This window comes from Crocodylus porosus, unplaced genomic scaffold (genome assembly GCF_001723895.1).
Source record: "Crocodylus porosus isolate Cpor-Errol unplaced genomic scaffold, CroPor_comp1, whole genome shotgun sequence".
In the NCBI taxonomy this organism is placed as follows: domain Eukaryota; kingdom Metazoa; phylum Chordata; order Crocodylia; family Crocodylidae; genus Crocodylus; species Crocodylus porosus.
Genome location: NW_017728886.1, coordinates 65,506,453 through 65,520,933, shown reverse-complemented (window position 1 = coordinate 65,520,933; position 14,481 = coordinate 65,506,453). Strand labels below are relative to the sequence as shown.

The 14,481-nt window shown below is 43.3% G+C and overlaps 1 protein-coding gene across 1 annotated transcript in view; it reads right to left on the bottom strand.

The window, feature by feature from the left end:
• The window catches only part of KAT2B (lysine acetyltransferase 2B), a gene marked incomplete at its 5' end in the record, with an annotated part of 84,413 nt that extends 69,932 nt beyond the window's left edge, over positions 1–14,481 (bottom strand). Inside the window, one exon of the mRNA XM_019532857.1 lies at positions 14,425–14,481. Within this exon, the coding sequence (XP_019388402.1) occupies positions 14,425–14,481 (57 nt within the window). The remainder of the gene's footprint in view (positions 1–14,424) is intronic.

Sequence of the window (14,481 nt, the reverse complement as noted above, 5' to 3'; positions counted from 1 at the left end):
ACACACATATATATATATATAGTGGGTTTTATTGTTCTGTAAATTTGTACATATATATATATAATCTATGTCCTTACCTTTTCATGGTTTTGTTGAAATAATAAATCTGTATATAGTTAAGTAATCGATTGACTGGACCGGACCCTATAGGGGACGGAGGCGGCCGCTGGGCTTTTGTGTCCCTCCACAGCACACTGCCCTGCCAATAATTCCCTCAATTGGAGAGGGAAGTACAAACCCATGTACACCCCAGCTACAGAGATTTACCCAAAGAACCTTGTCTATGTCCTTAGACCAACATGGCTTCAACCTACACCCCTTTCACTCCAGAGACAAACTTCTTGATACAAGAACTGAACAGTTTTTTCCCTTTCTTCTGCATGCCATCAACAAAGCAATTAACGAGCTCTGATATTTTTATAACTCAAATAAATGTATGTAATGTATAGGATTTAGATATTCATATTAGTCTATACGACTACATGCACTGAATAAATATATCTTCTTAATACAATCATATTCTACTCTGAAGATCTATCCACAGCCTAGGGATTGCAGTCTATAAGCTGTGGAGCCTTTGGTTCCAGCCCATGGAGCCATGGCTTCAGTGGCATTTGGTAGTGGGGGCTCCCCTGTTCCAATGCCACAGTCAGTCCCTGCAGCCCCAACAGATGGAGGCCTCTGCCCATGCTGCACCTCAGTCAGGTGACACCAGTTCCAGCAGAGAGAAACTTTCAGGCAGCTGAGCCAGGGGAGAAGTGGCAGTGGTACATGGGCAACTGGTGTCTCCTGACTCTGGAGGACTCCGCCTTTCCCCCACAAAAGCACTTACCTCTCCCAGAAGCAGGAACAGCTGGGGGATCAGAGCATGCTCCTTACAGGTAGGGAGAGGCCATGCAAGGGAGGGAAGCAAAGCAGCGCTCTGGTTGGCCGGAGCGCTCTCTGATGCTCCGGGCTCCAGAGCACCATCAGGGAGGGCAGGGCTGGGTAGAGAAGCAGAGAGCAGTCCCCGGCCGTACAATCGGGCTGAGTGGTGCTGAGTTGGGGGACATCAATGGGTCCCCCAGCACTTTCAGGGGTTAATCTTGGGGGGGGGGGCACATGCCCCCCCCACCCATGCCCTCCCTACCAGTCACCTGTCCAGTGGTGGATAGATCCTAATGCCTACCCCCACAAGAAAACACTGCCAACCCCTAATCTATAAAACATGCATCTACTTTCTGAGCCATATTTAGAAATATTTGTTTACTGTGTTATAACGAGATCCACAATAATTTGAAGTACTGCTTCTCAGTCATACTATCACTCCTAAACACTGCATAATACTCTCCAGTAACTTACTATGATAGTTTCTGGAGTTAACTAAAAATGTAATGCATCATTTTTTCAAACTTTTTTTAGAATGCATCTAATGTACCTATTTCAGGAAAAATTTTCCTTTTACATTTGGAAATTGCTTACTCTCTAAGGAAACCATGCTCAACAGAGGCTGCTTTTCAGATACTGGAACCAAAAGCCGAATAGATTAAGTTGAGGTAATTCTTCTACTCTAATTTCAGGTTACGCAACTAAGCTATTAGTAATGACAGATGCTGCCTCTTTTGCTGGATATCACATAATGTGTTTACTTTGTTGAACGTATCTGCCACAGCCAGTTTATCCCTGACATGCCACATGTATGCAAAACAACAAAGCCTGACTTCCCTATGCAGCTGGGAAGAGTTAAAAGGATGCACGTAACACACACCACAGAAGTCTTCAGGATGACATGGGTTTTCTCTGGAAAGTTTCTAGTAAGCACACAACAGCAGCTACAGTCCACCTCCCCTGGGAAAGAAAAAATATATTTCTCAAACACACTACTTCTAGGCTAGGGACAGAAGTTCCGCATAAATCAGTTTAAGTTATTGGAAACTGGTTTAAACCTGTAACAGAACAGAAGTTATAAACCACTTTCAAAATGGCTAAAACCAGTTTAAGATAAACCTGGTTGGATGTAGTATGAGACTTAGCTGATTTAGGTCAAACCGGCTTATGCAGCCCCTGGCCCCTGGCCCCCTTCAGTAAGAGTCCCATGCTGGACCGAGGCAGTGCACTCACAGACTGAGGCGGCGCGCTCACAGACTGCTGCTCCTTAGAGGGAACATTGCCCCCAACGCAGGGTCCCGCAGCCTGGGGCAGCCCCAGAAACTCAGGGGAATTTTCCTCTCCTAAACCTTGCCTTAGAAACTTTCCTTAGCCCCTGCCAGTCTCAGGCAGCTTAAAGGAGTGGAGGGAAATTCTCCAGCTTTTCCACAGCTAGTTTTGCCTTAGTTGCTGTGAGTTGGAGACAAAACTAATGCAGGGGAACAGAGAAATTTCCCTCTCCTCCCTGGGTTATTCCTAAGACTCCAGCACCCAAGGCAAATGGGAAGAATTCCCCATAGCTCCTGGGACTGCCTTGTAGGGCTGTGCAAAATTTTGATGGGTGTTTTGTTTAGAAGCTGTTTCAACACGTTTTAAGCTTGAAACAGCTTAACAGAAATGAAGTAAAAGGCTTTGAAACAAAATGAGGGCACTCAAAATGTTTCAAAAGTTTTGAAATGTTTCGAGTTCTGATGCAGCCCAGTGGTGGAAGGCGGGGAAGAACCAGGGCTGTGCTCCGAGTGGCTCTGCCAGCTCCACAGGGCTCAGCCTGGCGGTGGGAGCCGCTCCAAGTGCAGCCCTGGCCAGTGGCTCTTCCACACTTCCCGCTGCCAGGCTCAACCCCATGGGGCAGCAGAGCCTCCCACCACCAGGCTGTGCTTGGCAAGGCTGTGCTCTGAGCAGCTCCACCACTGGCTCTCTCGTTACCTCCTGCCACTAAGCTGAGCTCCGTGGGGTTGGTGGAGCTGCTGAGTGCAGCCCAGCAGCAGGAGATGGATAGAGCCGATGGGGGGCTCAACCTGCCCTCCCAGCACTGCCAGACTCCTCCTGGGGGCACGGGCCTCCAGATCTGCATGCCGGATGATAGGAGCCTGACGCTGCTGCCTGGGGTCAGCAGCAGCAGCAGCAGTCTTCCTGGCACTGGGTGTGGGTTGCGCCCAGCACTGGTCCCAGGCAGCAGCAGCAGCCTCCTGTCATGCCGAGCGCAGATCCAGGGGCCTAACCTCCCAGGAGTCCGGCACAGACACATAGCCCTTCTGAGGGCACAGGCCCCCAGATACATGCATGACAGGAGGCTGCTGCTGCTGGCAAGTGACACAAGTTTTGATTTTAGCAGCTTGAGGTGCAGTTTCCCAGAAACCTCTGCACCTACTTCCTTGAAACTTGGTGGGCTTCATGCCCTCAGAAGGGGCTACCACACCTGCAATTTTCATCTGAATCAGGCTACAAATGACAAAGTTGTAGGCATTTTCACAATTCCCCAAAAGCTTATGGGCGAAACATCAAAACATGTTGAAACAGCGAAACAGTTTCAACAAAGCAAAATGGAACAGTGCTTCAAAATTAAATGAAATGACAAAACAAAACAGTCCCTTTGAAATGGTAAAACAGAAATCAAAACGAAATGATGCCGTTTTGCACAGCCCTAATGTCTGGGACTGGGGACCCTGGGCTGGGGTAGGGGGAAGCCCCCCAAGGGAGGGGCTCAGCAGTGCCCCCATGCTGGGCTGCAGGGGCAGGCACCTGGCTGGGAGGACTTCTCCTTTGCTCCTGTGGCAGTAGCTGAAGAAATCAGCAGGGGGCGGGAATTCCCCTCAGCTCCCCAGGCCTGCCTGGGCTTGGGAACTCAGGCAGGGGGAACCTCCTGAGGGGGCGGTTCCCCCAAAGTGGATCAGCACCCTGGCAGGAGGCTTAACCCCCTGTGGGGAGACAGCATGGAGCTGGGGACACTTGCCTGGGCTGGCAATGGCCAGCAGCCTGGGAGATGTGCTCTAGTGCCTCCTGCCGATTGGCCTGGGTCAGTGCAGACCTCCCCCTGCCTTTCCCGATTGACAACTGAATGTCAGTTCAGTTGCTTGTCAGTTCAGCCTAGGCAGCTTAGAGGAAGCTGCCTAGTTTGAATTGATTCAGCCTCAGGCTTTTTGACTGTCTGTGCTTAGCCCTACTGCTTGGGTATCGATTGGCAAGCAGAAACTGAGTGTCTAGCTACAGATGAGAGGTGTGACCAACTGGGGAGAAAGAGCCACTTGCAACCAAAAGACATGTGGGTGTTTGACAAGAAGGGAATGTTGGTTTGGGAAGTGAGGAAAGAATGCAAGGAAAATATTATGAACTAAGTTGAGGTTTGGAGGGATTCACAGGCATTCTGGTCAATTTTAAGCTATTTTTCTTTGCTGTTGTCTTTGACAATTTAAGAATAATATCCTAAATAGTAATCAGATTATGCGCAAACATTTCTGCAAAGCCTCATATCTCTATTCTGTATGGACTACGGTCCCTCACATTTTCCACATTGCATGGGGCCGGCCTACTTTTCTTTAATCATGCAAAGCTACAGGACCCATTTATATTTAATTACCAAGAAACAAGGACAGCAGTTTGACCAATATCTATGAATTGAGAATACTCCTATTGCAAATCTTCCTGGGAACCTGAACACCATTCAGATTACTTGATGATTTATTTTTAATTACTTTGCAAAGCCAGACAAAACCTGATATCCAACCTATCAAGTCAAGTTTTGTGTAAGAGACCACGTTGCCATAAGATTAATAACTTTGGTATTTGATGCAAGTTACCTGTTGGAAAGACAGACATTAAAAATAGACTGGATCAAATGAAAACATGATCAAGGAAAATTCTTCTGTATTGCAATCTTCTGATGATCTAAAAATAAAAAATAAGATGCCAGAATTTTTTTCAAAAACGGACCAGGGATATGACCTCTCCTATACATCTGCCAAAACAACTGTTCTTTCATTCACCCATAAGTATAACTGCAACACAAAAAGAAACCACATAAATGTTAAAGTTAATTTTGTAGCTGCATCAGGAATAAATATGGTAAGAAAAAGCTGGCAAAGGAATTCTCATAAAACCTCCTCCAGGCCTAAGTGAGCATTGCACACAGACCTACCACATAATGTTTTCCTTCAAACCCTTAAATCTATAAACAGTGAGTAACTACACAAACTTTAGTGTAACACAATAATTAACAGCAAAGATGCAAACAAACAGATGCATGAACAGCTCAGTTAAGCTGCCAAAAATAAATATCAACCCTCCCACAGAATAAAGTGTTCAGCAGCAGATTTTTTCTGCCCTCAGTCGAATTTCCTAACTTTGCCAGATTTTTGGAAGCAGATGTTAATCTCTTTTGTTCAAAACATTGCAGAGGTATCTCTTAAACAAATATGAGAATTAAAAAAAAAATAATCAGTGTTAGCCACTAGAATGAACATAAAAGCTCAGTCAGCAAAGCAGCAGCACAACCTGAACAAGGTCCTCTTGAAAACTAAGCCTTCATTATGGACCTTGACAGTGCAAATATTTTGCACTGAATTCCCCAAATGGTTTAAAATACATTCTATTGAGTTGTTTCAAGTCTTCCACTGTGTTCCATTTGCTCATTTCTTTCTCTCACACTTTTGTTCTAGTATGTGTATTTTTCATGTCACTCATCTGCTTTCCATTATAAAGTACAGTATGAAATCACCTCCTCAGATACTTAATTTAATATCAAAAACAGTTGGAGGAAAGAAGGAAGGAAGAAAAATATTTAAAGTAGTCCAACTAGTCCTTGTAGTCTTTTTTATGGGACATCTGCAGAGCTTTGATATAGATACTGAAGATACTGTCATTTTTCCCTGCATTATAACAGCATTCAAGGACTTTGGTTGCAAACCCGATATTCCTGCTGAGAGACTAATGAATGCTACTCTTCAGCTGATTATAAAAAGGTGAATGCAGTTTCCCCCTTCATTCTTTGTAAAAACAGGGGAACAATTATGTACATTTTATATATACAGTATACATTGAACAAAGACACCTCAGACTAATATGTAATTATTAAAGCTAGGAAAGTGCCATGATCCAAACACCAAGGACAGAAAAACCCCAATTTTGAACAAATTAATATTATTTTACTTTCATCAAACCACTGACCTGCACTCAAAACCTTTCTGCACATTTATACTGTGTCCTAAATGAGACTGAAACAGATGTGATCTATATGTATATAACATCTAAAAAATGAAATTACTAAATTACAGTGTTAAGATTATAAAATCAAAGCCAAGAAATGCTGAGTTTAATTCCATGGGTAACCTTTCCTCTTATATTTAAAAAAATGCTTCAGGAATGTTAATGTGCATCTTGCCCTTAGATTATTTTTGTTTCACAGATGATGGAACAGACACAGAAAAATACAAATTTTAAGCTAGTTTGGCAGCAAAGTAAAAGACACCAGGACTCTTAGAAGTAGGCCTGGTTTACACTACAAAGATTTGCTGGCATAGTAACTTGGGTAGGAGTGTGAAATGCTCATACCCAAGCCAACACAGATAATAAGTTAGCAAAACCCTTAGTGGGGAATTGCAGCTATGCCAATAGAAGAGGGCTTTATTTGGCACGATTTATGCTGTTTGGGGAAGATGACAGAGCTATGCTGGCAGGAAAAAACAAAGTCTGTCAGCACATACTACGTCTACTGTGCAGCTCTGCTGCTATGACTATAGCAGCAGCTTTCGATGCAGAAGGTCTGTAGCACAGACAAGCTCACAGGATCTTTGATAGGCATTGTACTATGGAGCTCTTTTGAAGTTAGCAGTCACCTGACTAACTTTTTGATAATTAAGTGAATGAGGAAAGGGAGATAGAAGTAGACAAGTCCTATCTTCTGGAGTAATGGGGATGGGAGAAAGAACTTCACTACTTCACAGTCAGGGCGGCTAGGATCTGGAACCAATTTGCAAGGGAAGTGGTGCTGGCTCCTACCCTGGGGGTCTTTAAGAGGAGGCTTGACGTTTACCAGGCTGGGGTCATTTGAGCCCACGTTTCTCTCCTGCCCTGGGCCGGGAGCCGGACTACAAGATCTACAAGGTCCCTTCCAACCCTACATCTATGAATCTATGAATTTACACAACTCTATGCAACATAAGCTTTGTTTCTAATGCAGAAAGAAAAATGTTTTCCTCCACATTCAAAGGCTGTTCAAGTTCTCTCCAGTAAGTAGTAACTTCAAATCCAGGTTTAACAGAAGGTTCAAGCAGGCTAAAACAAAAATAGTCATACATTTGGAAAATTATTCCTAATATCTCCTACTACATATAGTGTCCTGAATTAAATGCAAATCAAATCATAATTAATAACGACACAAATTATAGCTATGTATTAAAGAATAATAGATCAATTTGTTCAGAAAAATTGCCCTACCCTGAATTCCAGGGGCACATTTTAGCACCTCATTTCTTCCAGTTTCCCTATCACCTGTGTAACAGCTGTACATTGCCATATCATTTAAAATAACAAAGAGAAAAAGGATCTGATTTCCACCCATTTAATACAAAGACTGAGTTTTAATTCACTTTAATGAAAAATTGGATTGGGACCAAAAACCTTGCTAGGCAGGTTTCACCCAGCTTCTAAACTGGTAAGGAGAAAGCATTAAACACCACCTAATGCCTGTAAACCAGCACTTAATCCAAAGAACAACTCTAATCCTTTTTCACCTGCTAATTTATCATTCAGAGAAGGTTCCAAGAGTTATACAGAACTAAACGATAGGTACACCAACTAGGCCTTTGAATTAAAGAACATTAAACAGCATAGAAACATTGCACCAGGTAGATGTGGTATTCATTTATATAATAAACTCCTATTTTCACATGAAATTGGACCCTACTATAACACTGCTTATTGCAGAACATGCATGTAAGTACTATAACTCCTGAAGCCTAAAGGGAAACAATGTGGGCCTAACTCAGTAACACAAACTGTGGCTACTGAGCCACAGGCTCTTCAATTTATCAACTGAGGCTTTTTGCAGGAAATGTTACCAGACTGCAGTGGTTTCTCCCTTGTGTGCTTTGGGTAAATCTTTTCTGCAAGCACAAATAATGTAACACACAAGTATAATAGAGTTTTATTTTCTCTTTTCAGTTGGAGTTCATTTGCCACAATTCATCTAAGGGTGTACATACATGTTAGTGTGTGTGGTTCTTCACTTAACATTCATAGATTCATAGACATTAGGGCTGGAAGGGACCTTGAAGATCATCAAGTCCAACCCCCTACCCCAGGGGCAGGAAGTCAGCTAGAGTCAAAGGATCCCAGCAAGATAAATATCGAAACGTTTCTTGAAAGAGTCCAGAGTAGTACCTAAACCACTTCTGGAGGGTCTATTCCAGGCCTTCACGGCTTAGACGGTAAAAAAGTTTTTCCGTATGTCCAACCTAAAATGGTCACGGAGTTTATGACCGTTGGTCCTTGTTATCCTTGGGGCACGCTGGTGAACAGATGTTCCTCCAGATCCTGATGCACACCCCTTATGTACTTATAGGCAGCCACCAGATCCCCACTGAGCCTGTGCTTTTCCAAGCTGAAGAGTCCCATGACTCTCAGCTTCTCATCATAAGGCCTATTCTCTTGCCCTCTGATCATCCGCACGGCTCTCCTTTAGACTCTCTCAAACTTCTTGACATTCTTCTTGAATATTGATTACCCATGTGTCTTGTAAACCAAGCAGGCCCAAATGTTACTGGTCTAGCTGAACAGACTGAGACTTGAGAGAGCTAGGTGCTGTTCCTAGATAGCCTGCTAAATGGCTGGCATTTGGCAAGTCATTACACTTCCCTTTTCCTTTAATATTTTGCTTGTCCACTAATATAGACAGTAGGTGTTACAGGGCACTGACCATGCAATACAATGTCTATAAACACTTAATTCTGTTGGACTCCAGTCAGTTGTGGCATCTAAGCCTTATCATAATATTTAACCTATTTTATTCTGTATTACACACACACTTTTTTTTTTATAAATCATTGTGTGTGTAATATTGGACTCAGCAATTTCTATATAACAGTTTATTTTCATTGTATATTAAATAAACATTATAGGTATCCATTTTTCATTGCATCTATAGATATGTATTTATTTTTATAATAAAAAGATATAAACATATATTTGTATTTACATTATCATATCTACATTATAAATATCTACATTATAGATACATTTATCTATAATAAAAAACTACATTATATTATAGATATGTTTATCTATATCTTTATATCTTTATCTATCTATATACATCTATATAAAGACATAAAGATATAGATAAACATATCTATAATATACTAATGTAGCTATATCGAGATAGTAGATAGATAGATATAGATAAACATATCCATAATATAATAATGTAGATAGATACATCTATCTATCTATCTTTCTTGATAGAATATTTGGAAAAATATATGTGAAAATAATGCAGGATTTTTTATTGTAGCCAGGAACTTTTTTCCAACTACTCAGTTGGTCTAATAAAAGATATCACATCTACCCAAAGGAGCTTGCCTGCCTATATAAAAATAATCTGGTTTACTATAAAGATACATTAATAATACAAAAATAGCACATATTAAAAATATTTATGATTTTCAATGAGACTAGGGTTAAAAGTACTTGTCATTGCACATGGTATAAACAAATAATAATAATAAAAAAAGCACTGATTGTTCCTCTTACATCTTCATTAAATGCATTTATGGATGTAAGTCACAATGCTGCTTTCATACAACTATATGCCAAGCTTGCATGCAAATGCTTGGCCTCATGCTGGGCAACATAATAAATATTTATGTAGTCATTCATATTTATAGTTCAATGATGCCCATTCCAGTGTCGCATAAAGTATGGAAGTATAGCTTAAAATTGTTCCAATTATGACAACTTTTTTATATTTACTATGTTGCCTTATAAAACTGGGCACTTTTAAAAGTGTTTCAAATAAAAAATTGTCACATTATTTTTCCTTCCTCTTTAAGCTGCCCCACATTGCTCAGAAAGCGGACACCACGATTCCACAGCCCCCAGGCCTGCTCTCTAGGAGGGAAGTATTAACCCCACCACTGGAGGAACTATTTCTACATCTTCTGTCCAGCTCAAGAGGATAGCCAGAGCCCAGAGCAGCATTTTCATAAACTCGTTCTAATACAGCACAGCCAAGCTCCGCTCAATGCAGACACTCTCCCAGAAGAGTTTGCCAGAGTTCCTCAAATGGTGAGCCAGCCTGGATCACTAAAAAGTGATAGTGATGCTCCTTTCTCCAAGGACAAGGAACCTACTTTCACAAGAGTCCACATCCAGCCCCTGCTCATCTGGTATGGTAATATCTAGCATTGTAACATGTTGGTTGCCATTGCTACCACCAAGGCTAACCTTCCTAGACTCTGTCCATGCAATGTTCTGCCTCTTTTTCCCCTCTCTTTCCCATTCTTCCTGCAGCATCATGTATGTTTTGCACTAATCAATGCTCTCTCTTCTTTTGCCACTCAGTGCCTCAGAGGTTAAGATTCAAATAATTTCCAACTGGCTGACTTCTATCAGACAGGCTGGAGTGGGAGGAGAAAAATAAAAGGACTGCAGAATGCCAAACATTTTGAATGACAGGTACATTTCCTGCTTTATCTAAAGAGACACAGCTATACATAGATTTGGACTTTTCTACAGGATTCACATATGCTTACTGCATGAATGAAAATGCTAATTACATACTTCAGTGATCTGAGAGCTTGTGAAATCAAACACAAAAAATGAATTAAAGTTGAGATGTAAAACAAGAAATTTCGAAATTAATCTCTTTATTGCAGCAGCCTCCTGAAAAACTCTGTTGCGTATATACCCCCATCAGTAAAGCATTGGAGCATCTGCCAAATATTCACATATAGACCCCTCTCCTCTTTTATTCCTTCTTTCCCAGCTTAGGAGAAATTGCTTAATTAATTTCTAAGGAACTTCCTGTTTGTCTACCTGCTTATGTTTGTAGTTAAGATGAGCACAGCATGTTAGGAAGTTGTTAATGGAAAGCTAAATATAATGAAGTAGGTTTGCATTTAATTCTAAAAATAGTTCATTCTGTGCTTATTCCTGGCTCTTGCAGGAGTGGGGTTCATAGTCTAGTTCAAGAGCAGCCAACCTGCAGAACGCATGGCACAGGCCATCTCCATGCATCACTGCTGTGAGATCAGAGAGAGAGCAGGCAGCAAAGTAGCAGATAGGCTGTGAAGCAAAAAGCAAAGCAGCACATCTGGCAGGGAGCACAAGAAACAGAAAGCAGAGCAGCAGATTGGGCAAGAGAAGGAGATTGGAGTGGCACTCAGGGAGGGTACAGGCCTAATTTGTGGCATGCCTGCTAAAAAGGTTGGCCCCTGCTGGTCTAACTTCAAGTCAGAGGCAGGTTCTGTGGCCTGCATTCACCAACCTCTCCTTGGTGAATGCAGGCCACAATGGCTTCATTGTGCTGGGGGAACGCAGGCGTAACATGAGACCACAGCTGTAGAGATGGAAGCAATTTCATTGAAGCTTCTAATACACCTGTTGCTATTTTAAATCTATTGAGATGGGTGGAATGTTAAAAATTCCACTCATGCTCAAAAAAAAATAAAAGAAGTAAAACAACATTAGGGAAGTAGCTAATAATTAAAATATATACAGTGTCTTTCATTAACACCCCCGCCCCCCATCCACTGGAACAAACATTCCTCTTACTTTTAAAGGAACTCAACACAAACAGTGTTATATGTCCCACCATCATCCTTTGTCAGTGTGTGCATAGATGTTAGCACTTAAAACACTCTGAGTAAAATAATCAAGTGAAGTGTTTTAAGTGTAATCTATTGTCTTAGTTTCTCTTCAGATGCACCTCCATATATCTAGACTATTTTTCTACTGAAAATACCTTACAAGAACAGAGTTCGCATGAGAGCAACTGAGTTAATGACCCTCAATGAACAGTATATCTACCCATAAGAAAAAGTATAGCAAAGGTAACAGCAATATCCACAATACCTGGCCACAGTAACATATCTAGAGTGGCTAAACACAACTAGAGGAACATATCTAAATCATGACTAAGTTAGAGACTCGCACTAGAAACTAACTGAATCAGAGGAGCATAAGCTTCCCTAAGCCCAAACTCAATTACTAGGCATAACCTCAAAGCACTGAGCCTTAAGAGGATGCCATGTGCAGTGGAGGCTTTTTGTGATGCTACCCACTACTCTCCACTGGGAATCAAACTAAGAACATCCCATGTTCAAATTGTGCCTGCTGGCTAGGAAGGGCTTTAAAAAAATTAAAGGACAGCTTCTGTCTCTGTGCCTATGTTAGGAGCCACTGCTTAGAATTATAGAAAGTTAGGGTTGGAAGGGACATCAGGAGGTCATCTAGACCAACCCCCTGCTCAAAGCAGGACCATCCCCAACTAGATCATCCCAGCCACGGCTTTGTCTAGTCGAGTCTTAAAAACCTCCAAGGATAGAGATTACACGACCTCACTAGGTAACCTGTTCCAGTGCTTCACCACCTTGTTAGTGACGAAGTTCTTCCTAATATCCAACATAAACTTCCCTTGCTGCAACTTGAGACTGTTGCTCCTTGTTCTGTCATCTGCTACCACTAATAACTAATAACCACTAATCTAGCTCAGGGGTCAGCAATGTTTGTGGACAGAGTGCCAAAAATACTGGCATCCTCAGCTTGTAAGATGTTGGCATGCCAGAGGCAGATGGCAGGGGAGCCATGAGGGGCCTGATCCTTGTTGTGGCAGCACAGCCCTGCCATTTGCCCAGAGATGCATGCACCAAGCAAAATGCACTCTGGCACCCATACCGGGGGTTGCCCAACCCCAATCTAGCTCCATCCTCTCTGGAACCTCCCTTCAGGGAGTTGAAGACTGCTATTAAATCCCCCCCCAGCCTTCTCTTCTTTAAACTAAATATAGGCAGTCCTAGACTTACAATATTTCAAGCTACAACGTTTCGCACTTACAAGGTTTATAAATTGACACCCTGTTTCAACTTCCTGGCTTCAGTTTAGACTTCACAATGCTTGATCCCATGTGATGCCATGCCAGTGAACAAGTTCACTGCATTGCCCATGTCCCTGGACAGCATCTGTCCAAACTGCCTTGGACACTGTTTAAAAAAAGCAGACAAGACTCCAGAAAAACCTGCAGAGAAAACTCCAGCCAAGAGCCCTTCAAAAAGCTGAGCAAAATCACCGCAAAGAAGTTCTTCCAAACCAATATGATCGCTATTTACAATAGAAATACATGAATGTAGCTATATTACTCATCTATAATGGAGTACAAAATTCTGGGTTATTTTTGGTGAAAACTGGGAATCCAGCCTTGGTTCAGAAACCAATCCCCCATTTATAACATGGTTGCCTATGGGAAAAATCAGTACTGACTTACAACGTTTGGACTTAAGATGCGGGTTTCAGGAACCAATTGTTTTAAGTCCAGGGGCTGCCTGTAAGCCCAGTTCCCTCTGCCTCTCCTCCTAAATTATGTTCCCCACCCTGCTAACCATTTTCATTTGCCCTCCCGAAATTATCCACATCCTCTCTAGCAGGGGGGCCAAAACTGGCTGCAGATGTGGCCTCACCAGTGCCAACCAGAGGCGGACAATCACTTCCCTCCATCCACTGACTCCGCTCCTACTCATGCATCTTTTTTTTTTTAAAGAAATTCTTTGTGTTCCAACCCAAATCAGCCAAATCCATGAGTCAGTCCAGAAACATAAGTGGCCCTACACCCAGCAAATGTCCTCCACCCCCACCAAGACCTTCAGATATTTCCAACATCTTTTGGCGGGCACCCTATGTGCAGGCCCAAGCCGGGAGGCTTGGGGTTCAGATGCCCCCAAGTTTCACCTACCCTCAGGCATAGGAGCAAGCTAGGGTGGAGCCTCCCATTTCCATAAAACCGGCATTAAGCCCCAGCATCTCAGTGGGTACTAAACCGCGCCAGAAGAACAGTTATCCCCAGGAACGCTTAAGGAAAACTGCCTTCATGGACCCAGATGTGGTGTTTCCCCTGCTTCCATAACCAATGAGAACACCTACAGGATATAAAGCACCGGGATCATTCAGCTATGCCATTAGCCTTCTTCTTCATGACGGCACACGGCTGCCTCCTAGGCAGTTCCTCGGCCACCTTCCGCGAGGGCTGAGCGAGCTCCTGCCCCAGCTCGGGTCCCCGGCCGGGAGCGCCGCCCCGTCAGCTGTCCGCCTGTCACAACAAAGGCGCTGCTGCCCGGAGCGGCCGAGCAGGGCCCGGCAGGGGCGCCGCTGCACAGCTCGCAGCCCAGCTCTCCCCTCCCCCGTCCCCGCAGGGCCGGGGCAGAGACGTGCGGGGCGGAGCGCCGCCGCCTTACCCCGCGCCCCGGCCCGGCCCGGCCCGGCTTGGCCTCCCCGGGACTAGTGCCCCACAGGCGGGGGCGGGGTGGAGAGTACCTTGCAGGCGGAGTAGACGCCTAGCTTCTCCAGCTTCTTGGCGCGGGGCGCAGAGCG